Raw genomic sequence first — 13,070 nt, 5'->3', positions numbered from 1 at the left:
TACTGTATGAATAAACTTACATCATGTGTGTCAAATATGTTGAACACATTGTGTTGAATGCTGTGGTTGTGACTGGATCAGTTTGGTTCACCAATCAGAGTCTTGATGGGCTTGGCAAAAGTAACAAGGGTGATGTAAAATGAAACTAGGGTGTGTGTGCCCTGGGTAAATAAAGAACACATTTGGGGATGGGTGTTTCTTTGTGACAATCAGGTGACAAAGACCTCCAGGGGACCATGACACAGTGTCTCAAAAATGTCCCTGGGACTAACTGGGAACTAGGCAAAACCTCCATGCAATCATGACAAAAAGTCCAGATGACTTTAGGTGGCAATTTTGTGACATCCCGGGGACGTCCTAATGCCTGATTATTTTTTGCAGGGGTACTCCAGTACTTACTGTATTCAATTCAACTCAACCCACACACACACAGAAGGGAAGTGAGTCATGTGGAGACAGCGTTGCTTTCAACCCCTCTGAGTAAAGCCAGGCTAATCAGATCTTACCTCACAAAACCCACTGGCCAAGTCGGCTGGAAGAGAGAAAAAAAAGTTTTAATGTCACATACACCAGATAGGACTAACTATTCACTTATCATTGTCACTTCAACAAAAAACTATAACGTTGTTTTCATACAGTATATATTCTCTTGTGACTGAAAAACATTGCAGTTAATGTTGAGATGTGTTCTTTACTTGAACTCTGTGAAGCATTTATTCGGGCTGCAATTTCTGAGGCTGGTAACTCTAATGAACTTATCCTCTGCAGCAGAGGTAACTCTTGCTCTTTCACTGCTGTGGCGGTCCTCATGAGAGCCAGTTTCATCATAGTTCTTGAAATTTTACAGATTGACTGACCTTCATGTCTTAAAGTAATGATGGACTGTCGTTTCTCATTGCTTACATGAGCTGTTCTTGCCATAATATGGACTTGGTCCTTTACCAAATAGGGCTATCTTCTGTCTACCCTTGTCACAACACAACTGATTGGCTTAAACGCATTAAGAAGGAAATAAATTCCACAAATTTAATTTTTAAGAAGGCACACCTGTTAATTGAAATGCATTCCAGGTGACTACCTCGTGAAGCTGGTTGAGAGAATGCCAAGTGTGTGCAAAGCTATCATCAAGATGAAGGGTGGCTATTTGAAGAATCTCAAATATAAAATAGATTGAGTTATTTAACACTTTCTTGGTTACTACATGATTCCATATGTGTTATTTCATATTTTTGATGTCTTCACCATTATTCTACAATGTAGAAAATAGTACAAATAAAGAAAAACCCTTGAATGAGTAGGTGTTCTAAAACTTTTGACCGGTAGTGTATGTGGTTCACTTACTGTCATCTAGGTATATTGTTTGTCAGTTATGTTCTTCATTATTGTGTTTTTGACGGAGAAACTATTTGTGTGGGGAACTATTTCCATTGTCGTTTACTGAGCTCTTCAAACTGTTTCTCTGGGTGTCTTTTGTAATGCTGCCCGGCCCGCCTGTAAAAAGAAAACCTTTTTTTGATATTTTCCCCTCCCTTTGTTCTTTCTCTCTCTTTATTTTCTCTCTGTTTGATGGTGTAGGCAGTTAGGGTGTGTGTGTGCACATGTGCATGCTTCTGAGGGGGAGTTGATAGATGAGTGGGAGAGGGTTGTACAGGTGAAACAGGGTGGAGTTCTACAGGAAACGTGTTACTCAGAGCTATTGTGAAAAGGATTACAACCATTGGTTGTGTGTGTATGCATATTCGTGTGTATATGTGCTGTCAGTGAAATGTAAAAAAAAAGCACTAGCACCTCCCCTTCCTCTCTGGCTCAGAGTGCACACCTCAAAGATCTACACATATTTTTTAGATTATATTCAAGGTTCTAGACCTTTTCAACAGTCAAAACAATAACATGTGCTATATGCAAGCGCCACCAAGATCTTCTCCAGTAAACATCCAATCCTGCAGATCACCATCATCCTTAACTACCTAGTTAGTTGGCTAGCTAGCACAAAAATATAAGTTAGTATTTATTGATCCAACCCAAAAATGTAACAAATTAATTATATACACACATTGACTTGTTGCTACCAGATCCACGAAACAAAATCATCAGAAAATGTTTATTTCCCGTTTATTATCCGTTTAATCTGATGGTGTTACATTTGGCTAGCACAGCAAATAACCAGAGCTAGCATAGTGAAGGTAGACAAAGATCAGTTTACCTTGTTAGCCAGCTAGATAGATGAAGATCAGTTTACCTTGTTAGCCAGCTAGATAGATGAATTTATCTCACGGCAGCCAACAATATAACTAAACATTGTTTAGCTACATCAAAGTTAGCTAGCAGCAGTAATTACCCCACTTATCGACCTCTCTCTCTCCCCCTCACTAATCTCTCTCTCCTAGCTCTTCATCTGCTTCCTCCAAAACGCAACTATATTTTAACCAGGTGTACTGCCCACTTAGTTTTAATGAACCGCTAGCTTGTGCTAGACATGTATTATAAACCTCACGTTACGAGACCAAGCTAGTTGTTTGTTTACATGTAGTAAAGCTTATAATACAAATGCTGCACCTTGTGGTGATAATGTTGATCTGCATATGAATTACTCCAGGATGATACATTACATGAAGCAACTTTATTTCAACCATCATGTATTTTGAGAGGGACCACTGTGAAGGGTAACTTTTACATGGGCTGCAAAGTAGCTATGTAGTAATGTGTGAGTTCCATCTTTGTATGGCTGACCGGCCAGGACACAAACCCTAATCAAATGACACTTGTAGCTAGCATGCTAATCACTGGAGAAGGAGGACAATGAGTGTAGCGGAATGAAACAAATCGGTGCAAAGTTGCAGGAGGAGATCCTCCCGTAGCCGAGATGCTTACAGTATTAAAAATATAGATACCGTCATGATAGACAGGAGGATACACTACTTCAAGTCTCAAGAGGGATGACATCACATTGGCTACTAGAACTCAAATGCAGCTCACCTCTACTACAGTCACAACCCTTTCACCTCCTCCTATGCCAGCGACAGTATAACTCAGCCACCGACTGTGTGATCAGAGTCAATGTAGCAATTTTGTGGGTACTAGATTGACTCAGTTCACACAGTCTGCTCTGCTGGCTGCTGAGTTTGATGCGGAGGAGGACGAGGTCAGTGAGTGTAGAAGAGAGGTGAGTGTGTATCACATGTGAGCTAGTTGACAGGTGAGTGCTAGGCTCTTTCTCAATTCATCATTACTCGATTCATCTCCTAGTCTCCTTCTAAAAACCCATTGGAGAAGTAGGTCAGAGGGGAGGGACTTTGTAACTTCTCCTCCAATACAGTTGCAATACAATACAGTTGAGGAGATAGGATGCAAATAATCAAGGAAAGACAAAGTGAGAATGCCCTAGTAGCCATGGTGTGGTGACGTCACCCGCCCTGAGACCTAAGGTACTGTTATCCTAGCCCAACCACGGTCAAGGTTTTGGTATGATAATAGACGCTGCTTTGTGGGTATGCAGTGCTGTTGTGGACCGGGGTTGCATCCTAGGTCAGCCAAATCTGTGCAATATCATCAGACAAAATGAGAGTGAGTGACAACCAAATAAAACAGAAACAGTGACTGTTCAATGACCAAAAAAATCCACTATACTTAATTAAACACTTTACACTTTATTTCATATCATACATATCATGTAAATCGTTAGTGGGTTTAATAATAATAATAATATATGCCATTTAGCAGACGCTTTTTATCCAAAGCGACTTACAGTCATGTGTGCATACATTCTAAGTATGGGTGGTCCCGGGAATCGAACCCACTACCCTGGCGTTACAAGCGCCATGCTCTACCAACTGAGCTACAAAAGGACCACATTAATCTTACTCCAAAACAAGAGAATACAACACTCCTTCCGTGGCCACGAACTGCTCTTAAATGCTAGTAAAACTAAATGCATGCTCTTCAACTGATCGCTGCCCGCACCCGCCCGCCGGACTAGCATCACTACTCTGGACGGTTCTGACTTAGAATATGTGGACAACTACAAATACCTAGGTGTCTGGTTAGACGGTTAACTCTCCTTCCAGACTCACATTAAACATCTCCAATCCAAAATTAAATCCAGAATCGGTTTCCTATTTCACAACAAAGCATCCTTCAATCATGTTGTCAAACATACCCTCGTAAAACTGACTATCCTACCGATCCTTGACTTTAATATAATAATATAATATGCCATTTAGCAGACGCTTTTATCCAAAGCGACTTACAGTCATGTGTGCATACATTCTACGTATGGGTGGTCCCGGGAATCGAACCCACTACCCTGGCATTACAAGCACCATGCTCTACCAACTGAGCTACAGAAGGACCAAGACCAAGGACCACTTTGGCGATGTCATTTACAAAATAGCCTCCAACACTCTACTCAGCAAATTGGATGTAGTCTATCACAGTGCAATCCGTTTTGTCATCAAAGCCCCGTATACTACCCACCACTGCGACCTGTATGCTCTCGTTGGCTGGCCCTCGCTTTATTTCGTCGCCAACCCCACTGGCTCCAGGTCATCTATAAGTCTTTGCAAGGTAAAGCCCTGCCTTATATCAGCTCACTGGTCACCATAGCAGCACCCACCCATAGCACGCGCTTCAGCAGGTATATTTCACTGGTCATCCCAAAGCAAACTCCTCCTTTGGCCGCCTTTCCTTCCAGTTCTCTGCTGCCAATGACTGGAACGAATTGCAAAAATCACTGAAGCTGGAGTCTTATATATCTCTCACTAACTTTAAGCATCAGCTGTCAGAGCTTCTTACCGATCATTGCACCTGTATACAGCCCATCTACAAATAGCCCACCCAACTACCTCATCCCCATACTGTTATTTTTCTCTTCTCCTTTGCACCCCAGTATCTCTTACTTGCACATTCATCTTCTGCACATCTATCACTCCCGTGTTTAATTGCTAAATTGTAATTATTTCACCACTATGCCCTATTTATTGCCTTACCTCCCTTATCTTACTACATTTGCACACACTGTATATATATATATTTATCTATTTATCTATCTATTAAACATCATTAGGAAGGATGTGTGTATATAGATGTAGCAGGGCACTGTCTGTCTGGCCTGTTTATTTGATTTCACTCCCACCTCCTTCTCGTATGAAAAACTGTCAAATTAGTTTTCCCTTTCAAGCCCAATAGGCCATGCCTTACCTATGTAGCTCATATTGAGTGGCTAGGACTGTGGCAGCCCTTGTGTGGTCTCTGGATGTGTGTGTGTGCACATGTGTGTGCACGTGTGTGCGTGTGTACGTATGTGTGTGATGTGGTGTAACGAGGCAACACTTGATCTACAAGTAGTTGGAATTGTCTCCTCAAATACACACTAACATGTCACACCATGTAGTGTTTCGTAGGGACATTAGGTCAGGTTAGATATGGATTATTTAATGGAAGAATACTGGGGAGGAAGACAAAGTTACACCATCGTCGGAAATCAGAGGACGGACTTTATTTGAGTATAGATTGTATCCTGAAATGTTGAAGTAAAGCCTGAATGGTGTTATTAGCAATGTCTATTATGATGTTAAATCCGAACTCTCTCCTCCCCTCCAGAATTCCATCCGCCACAACCTGTCCCTCCACAGTCGTTTTGTTCGTGTGCAGAACGAGGGGACAGGGAAGAGCTCGTGGTGGATGCTGAACCCCGAGGGAGGGAAGAGCGGGAAGTCCCCCCGACGTAGAGCTGCCTCCATGGACAACAACAGCAAGTTCACCAAGAGCAGAGGACGGGCTGCCAAGAAGAAGGTAGGAAGGAGCAGAACAGTACATACACTGTCTATCATCAGCTGTATTTCAGCACCACTACAGTGTTTGTTTGTCAATATGGGAAAGTGAATAGATTGGGGTACATCACTTATATCCATTATAGGTTAATATGAGTTGCCAAAAAGTACTGAAATTAAAACAATCTCTAATTTTACCTACAGTGCAGAGTTGTTCTGCACGTCTGTCAGCTTTGTGTCAGTGGCCTGTCCACCTGTGTACCTTTGTCTACCTGAGCTCACCTCTGTCCCTCTCCTGTCTCCCCAGGTGGCTCTCCAGGACGGGGTAGTTGGGGGTGCAGACAGCCCAGGAGGCTCGCAGTACTCCAAGTGGCTCGGCAGCCCCAACTCCCACAGCCACAGCAATGATGACTTCGAGGCCTGGACTACCTTCCGGACGCGTGCCTCCTCTGACGCCTCCACCCTCTCTGGCCGTCGCTCTCCCTTCCTGGAACAGGACATCGACCTATCAGAGGCCGACGTCCATATGGGCTACCCTGGAGGGATGGGGCCTAAGATTACCTCCATGGCCACCCTGCCCAGCCTATCAGAAGTGGGCCTGGCCGGCTCCATGGGGGGTCATCATCATGGTCACCACGGAACAGAGAATGTCATGGAGAGTCTCCTTGACAACCTCAACCTGCTGTCCCCCAAGAATCAAGGCCAGCTGGTGGTATGTGGCGGGCCTGGGTCTGGGCCCGACTCCTCACGGTCCTCCTCCTCCTCCATGCTTCAGAACAGCCCCTATAGCTCCCCCTCCATGAACCCCCAACCCCAACAGCAGGACTACAGGAAGTGCCTCTATGGCCAGGCTGGGCCAGGCATGAACAGCCCACATCTCTCCCCCATCCCCATGCAGACGCTGCCAGAGAGCAAGCCTCCAGGATCCTTTGCACACTTCCGGAGCCATTACAACTGCCCTGCTGGGCTCCTTAAGGAGCTGCTGACCTCTGAAGTAGCTGACCCCCGTGGTGGGGGTGGTGGGGAGGCAATGCCCACCATGGAGACAGTAGTGTCCCAGTCAGGGAGAGGGCGAGGAGGAGGAGGGCAGATGCTGCCCAACTACAGCAGCCAGGGGCAGGTGGGACAGGTGGGGGGGCACAGAGGGGTGAAGATGATGAGTCCCCCTCCTCAGCAACACACACGACAACCTCAGTCCCACACTCAAAATCCACACCCTCACCCACATCTGCAGCCTTTCCACAGCCAGGGCCAGTGCCCTCCCCCATCTGGGCCCTCCATGAACGGCTGTGGCCTGATTCCCCTGACCAGCCTCAACCACGCTGGGGGCCCTGCCCGTCTAGCCAGCCTCAGGACACACATCCACCAGCTACAGCAGCGGCCCCACAGTGGTGGTGGTCACCCAGTCTCAGGCCATCACAACCACAGTCCCCACCACAACGGAGCGCCTCCACCCAGCTACAGCAGCAGTGCTAATGGTTATGGGAGACCAGGTCCAAGTCCCAGGTCTGCTCATCCCCAGTCCCACCACCACCACCACCACCATCATCATCATCATCAGGAGAGGCTGCCTAGTGATCTAGACGACATGTCCATCGAGAGGTTTGAGTGTGACATGGAGTCTGTTCTTCATGACACGCTGATGGACGGAGACTCGTTGGACTTCAACTTTGACCCCATGGTGACCAACCAGGGGTTTAGTCAGGGGGTTGGGGTGAAGACCACCACACACAGCTGGGTGTCTGGCTAAGACACACACACACACCTCTCCGACTCAGAGCAGACAGGTTAGTGTATAGAGATGCAATATAATACAACAGTGTAAACATAATATCATATATTTACTATTAAATTGTGTCTCAATGGTAAATGTTTTGCAAATCCTTTAATAGATTCATTATGCAGTTATTGATGGTTTTACAGTTTTGATTTTTCAGATTTTTCAACATTCTCCACTGGCCTTCATGAAGAGAATGGAAGAGTCTAAAGAATCCATTGCCCCTCTCCAGAGGACTATCATCAGCCCGTCCCAATTCTGTCACTATCCATTGCAGATATGTAAGGTGGAAGAAATCAGGTGGAAGCTCCATCACTAAACTGTGTTCACATATCTAGACCCTTTAGATTTGGGGGTAGGGGTACGGAGGGACTGCGCTGGCTGAGACCTTGAGGGAAAGGCTGGTCTGAAGTTGGCCTTGTAAATATAGCAGCACAATAGCATTCACTTCAACAGTACTTGGAAGAAGCTGGAGACTCTTAAAGCAATGTTTTATTGTGAAAAATGTTTTGTGTTTCGTATGTTATTTGAGTTTTTTTGGGTATCTCACATTATGTTTTTGCGAGTGTGTATTTATCTTTTTTTAGTTTGGCTTTAGCTCTTCAAAAACAACTGGAATGGAGTCGGTTCTGTTTCACGTTCAAGTGGGGTCTGTCCCACCCTTCAAGGTGCTTCTCTATAAGGTTGTCAAAAAAGGTTTGACATATTATGTCTGAGTAAGATATTATCGATGTAAATATGCTACTATACTTCAAACATACAGTGCATTCGGGAAAGTATTCCCAACCGCTCAACTTTTTCCACATTATGTTACGTTACAGCCTCCTTCTAAAATTGATTCAATTGTTTCCCCCCGCATCAATCTACACACATTACACAATAATTACAAAGCAAATTTTATATTTAAAAAAAAACATTTTTGTAATTGTTAAAATAAAAAAAATAAAAAATGAAATATCACGTAAGTTTTCCGACCCTTTACTCAGTACTTTGTTGAAGCACCGTTAGCAGAGATTACAGCCTTGAGCCTTCTTGGGTATGACACTACAGTCACGTGTGCTCCCTCTCCGGCCTCTAGGTCACCAGGCTGCTCATTATGGCGCACACCTTTCACCATCGTTACGCGCACCTGCGCATTATCGGACTCACCTGGACTCCATCACTTCCCTGATTACCTTCCCTATATATGTCACTCCCTTTGGTTCCTTCCTCAGGAGTTATTGTTTCTGTTCCAGTTCCATGTCTGTGTTGTTCGTGTTTCGTGTTTTGTATTATGTTTTCATTTATTTATTAAATGATTCACTCCCTGAACTTGCTTCCTGACTCCCAGTGCACACATTACAACTACAAGCTTGGCACACCTGTAGTTGGGGAGTTTCTCCCATTCTTCTCTGCAAATCCTCTCAAGCTCTGTCAGGTTGGATGGGGAGCGTCGCTGCACAGCTATTTTCAGGTCTCTCCTGAGATGTTCAATCACATTTAAGTCCGGGTTCTGGCTGGGCCATTCAAGGACATTCAGAGACTTGTCCCGAAGCCACTCCTGCATTGTCTTGGCTGTGCTTTGTGTTGTTGTCTTGTTGGAAGGTCAACCTTTGCCCCAGTCTGAGGTCCTGAGCGCTCTGGAGCAGGTTTTCATCAAGTATCTCTCTGTACTTTGCTCAGTTCATCTATGCCTCGATCCTGACTAGTCTCCAAGTCCCTGCCACTGAAAAACATCCTCACAGCATGATGCTGCCTCCACCATGCTTCACCGTAAGGATGGTCCCACGATCCTCCAGACGTGACTCTTGGCATTCAGGCCAAAGAGTTCAATCTTGGTTTCATCAGACCAGAAGATCTTGTTTCTCATGGTCTGAGAGTTCTTTAGGTGCCTCTTGGCAAACTCCAAGCGGCTGTCTTGTGCCTTTTACTGAGGAGTGGCTTCCGTCTGGCTACTGTTCCATAAAGGCCTGATCGGTGGAGTGCTGTAGAGATGGTTTACCTTCTGGAAGGTTATCCCATCTCCACAGAGGAACTCTCCAGCTCAAGGCCCTTCTCCCCCGATTGCTAAGTTTGGCCGGGCAGCCAGCTCTAGGAAGAGTCTTAGTGGTTCCAAACTTCTTCCGAGTTTCATAGCAAAGGGTCTGAATACTAATGTAAATAAGGTATTTATGATGTTTATTTTTAATACATTTGCTAAAAATATATATTTAAAAAACTTTTCGCTTTGTCATTATGGGCTATTGTGATGTCATCATGGGGTATTGTGTGTAGATTGATGACAAAATAAAAGTATTTAATCCATTTTAGAATAAGACTGTAACGTAACAACATTTGGAAAAAGTCAAGGGGTCTGAATACTTTCCAAATGCACAGTATATGCTATATGCTGTGTGTATATTTGTGATACAGAATATTCTTAAATTTTTTCATATTTCCCTAAAACCAGAAATGTCTTAGTTTCTCTCAGTCTATGCATTAAAAAGCCTTTCAAACTGCCGATATTCTATGTTGAACCTTGTACCCAGGAACCAGTCCAGCATAGGAATAGCCATAATCACAGTGATTTATATATCAGTGATAGTACATATCAGACTAGTTCAGTGATAATAGATTCAGTGTATTTCAGTGACAGGACAAATCCGAGAGATGTAACAAGGGGTTACTTATCCAACATTTTAGGCTATTCTCACCTCAGCCTTTCATCGGTCTTCCATTCTCTCCCTCTTCAAGTCACTCCTCAGTTACTATTCCTAATTCCATCTACTTTTCTCTCATCATCTAATGTATTTGACAATCAAACTCTCCCTTCCTGGCCTTTCTCAAATCAGCTTACTTCCCAATACACCACTTGTTCTCTCTCCCTCTTCCAAAATATCTCCCTCTCTCTCTGTATGCCTTAATATTCTCTCCCACTTTATCTCTACTCCTTCCTTCTCTCTCTGGCCCTCTCTCTGTCTCTCCCTCCCTGCCTGTGGGTGTGAGGGCGCCGTATGCTTTAGTGGTCATTTGAAAGGCTGATAATGGAACCTAGTTTAACTCACAGAACTCACAGAACACAGGATTTGAGCTATGTGCTTCCCTGTTTATCACGGACCACAACATGTTACCCAACTAACCTGAAGTTTTGGAGTCAGTGTACGTATTCTACAGGTAACTGCCAAAATAATATCACACAAGTATATGGGGGATACAAAGTCAATTGAAAGCAGGTGCTTACATACAGTTGTGTTTCCTCAGTTAATTAAGCAATTAACATCCTATCATGATGAGGAACATTATTTTGGCTACCATGGCTATGCCACCATAGGATGGCAACGCCCCCATCCACAGGGCACGAGTGGTCACTGAATGGTTTGATGAGCATGAAAACAATGTAAACCATCTGCCGTGGCCGTCTCAGTCACCAGATCTCAACCCAATTGAACACTTCTGGGAAATCCTGGAGCGGCACCAGAGACAGCGTTTTCCAGCACCATCAACAAAACACCAAATGATGGAATTTATTCTAGAATATTGGTGTCGTATCCCTCCGATAGAGCTCCAGACACTTGTAGGATCTATGCCGAGGTTCATTGAAGGTGTTCTGGCTTTGTGGTGGCCCAACAACCTGTTGAGAAACTTTATGTTGCTGTTTCCTTTCTTCAAGTTGTATTAGTCGTACGTTCCTTCTCGACAATGCAACAACAATCAAAAAATATGACAAAATAACAATATGTACATAAAGTAAATTGCTCAGTAGAATAAGTTATCATTTTAGCATGAGTGTAATACATTTATAGTCCAATATTTACACGTTTTGGAGAATGGGGGATTGGGGGGCAAGTGTTTAAATTGTGCTGTATTTATCAATAATAATTAGAGGCTGGTAGCAGCAGTTGTGATATGTGTAGCATGAATGTGTGTGTGAGTGTGTGTGTTTGTTTGTTTGTTGGTGTGTGCGTGTGTGTGTGCGTGTGTGTGTGTGTGTGTGTGTGTGTGTGTGTGTGTGTGTGTGTGTGTGTGTGTGTGTGTGTGTGTGTGTGTGTGTGTGTGTGTGTGTGTGTGTGTGTGTGTGTGTGTCTGTGTGGGTGAGTGAGTGCATGTGTGCTGAGGTGCGGAGAGTCATTGCAGGTGGTCAGTCCAGTTCAAGTGTTCAGCAATCTGATGGCTTGTAGATATAAACTGTCTCTGAGCCTGTTGGAGTCAGACCTCATGATGCAATACTGTCTGCCCAATGGTAAGGAAGTGAACAGCTCGTGGCTGGGGTGTGTGGGGTCCTTGACGATGCTGCAGGCCTTCCCCAGGCAAGTAGATGTCCTGGATGGGTGGGAGCACGGTCCAGGTGATTTATTTTGGCAGTTACCTGTATATAGTCTCACATTTTGCTGAAAATAGTTGTTACTATTCTGTTCCTATTCATTTAGAACATTATTTTCCCGAGATGTTGTGCGGTCCTCCCATTAAGACTCGTCGGGAAAGCATGTTGTTTATTAGGCTACATATGAAATAAGTTATAATGAACTTCACAGGGTGGTGAAAGTGCAAGGTGATGAGTTTGATGTTAGTTTCCAATAAATATTGGGGGTCTTATTCTGGAGACATGATTAATGATGCTTGGCTGCCGTTTGGTAATCTCTTTCTTTTTTCCTTAATAATCTCATCCTGTAGGCTATACCCGCACTGTATCTGCAAGCTTTTGGCTATATAGCACAATTTTTCTCGTGAGAACACCATCAGTAGATTTAAAACTGAGATGGAAATGAATTGAACTTGTATTTTTTATTCTGTACAAAGTCCTCATGCACAGCCTTTTATCCACAGTAAGTAAATGATGGAAACGTCTCTGTTAATGCACATATAGTTTTTTATGCAGATTTTAGAATATTTGCATGAAAATCAGTCGCCAATTGCATGGAAACCTAGCTAGTGACAGTCACCCAATTAGCTTTTTTTTTAAAAAGTCTAGTCTCCAGCTATTCACTGTAAATAATAATACATTAATATAATACATTAATATAATACATTAATATGTTGATTGTTTAAAATGAATTAAACGTTTAGGATAGGGTATGCAGTATCTACAGAGATCTTATCGTGAGTGACTCTGTCCCAAATAGTACCCTAGTTCCTATATACAGTGCATTTGGAAAGTATTCAGAACCTTCCCCTTTTTCCACATTTTGTTATGTTACAGCCTTATTCTAAAGTGTCTAAAATTGTTTTTTTACTCATCAATCTACACACAATAACCTATTATGACAAAGCGAAAACATGTTTTTAGACATTTTTGCACATTTATTAAAAATACAACAGAAATACCTTATTTAAATAAGTATCTAGACCCTTTGCTATGAGACTCGAAATTGAGCTCAGGTGCATCCTGTTTCCATTGATCATCCTTGAGGTGTTTCTACAACTTGATTGGAGTCCACCTGGGGTAAATTCAATTGATTGGACATGATTTGGAAAGGCACATATCTGTCTATATAAGGTCCCACAGTTGACAGTGCATATCAGAGCAAAAGCCAAGCCATGAGGTCAAAAGAATTGTCCTTAGAGCTCCG

The 13,070-nt window shown here is 43.5% G+C and overlaps 1 protein-coding gene across 2 annotated transcripts in view; it reads left to right on the top strand.

Annotated features, from left to right (window-relative positions):
• LOC118396308 (forkhead box protein O1-A-like) overlaps window positions 1-10,024 on the top strand; it is a 64,361-nt gene extending 54,337 nt beyond the window's left edge. The window contains exons 2-4 of one of the 2 annotated variants that reach the window (XM_035790422.2): window positions 5,599-5,790; window positions 6,076-7,555; window positions 7,706-10,024. In XM_035790422.2, coding sequence (XP_035646315.1) covers window positions 5,599-5,790; window positions 6,076-7,518 — 1,635 coding nt within the window. In that variant the 3' untranslated portion in view covers window positions 7,519-7,555; window positions 7,706-10,024. Of the gene's footprint in view, window positions 1-5,598; window positions 5,791-6,075; window positions 7,556-7,691 lie in introns of both variants that reach the window. The other variant, XM_035790423.2, reaches the window with a different exon arrangement.
• Window positions 10,025-13,070: the final 3,046 nt, after the last annotated feature.

Source organism: Oncorhynchus keta, chromosome 17, assembly GCF_023373465.1.
Source record: "Oncorhynchus keta strain PuntledgeMale-10-30-2019 chromosome 17, Oket_V2, whole genome shotgun sequence".
Classification (NCBI taxonomy): Eukaryota; Metazoa; Chordata; class Actinopteri; order Salmoniformes; family Salmonidae; genus Oncorhynchus; species Oncorhynchus keta.
The sequence above is the reverse complement of the archived record's forward strand: the minus strand, read 5'-3'. Positions and strand labels throughout refer to the sequence as shown.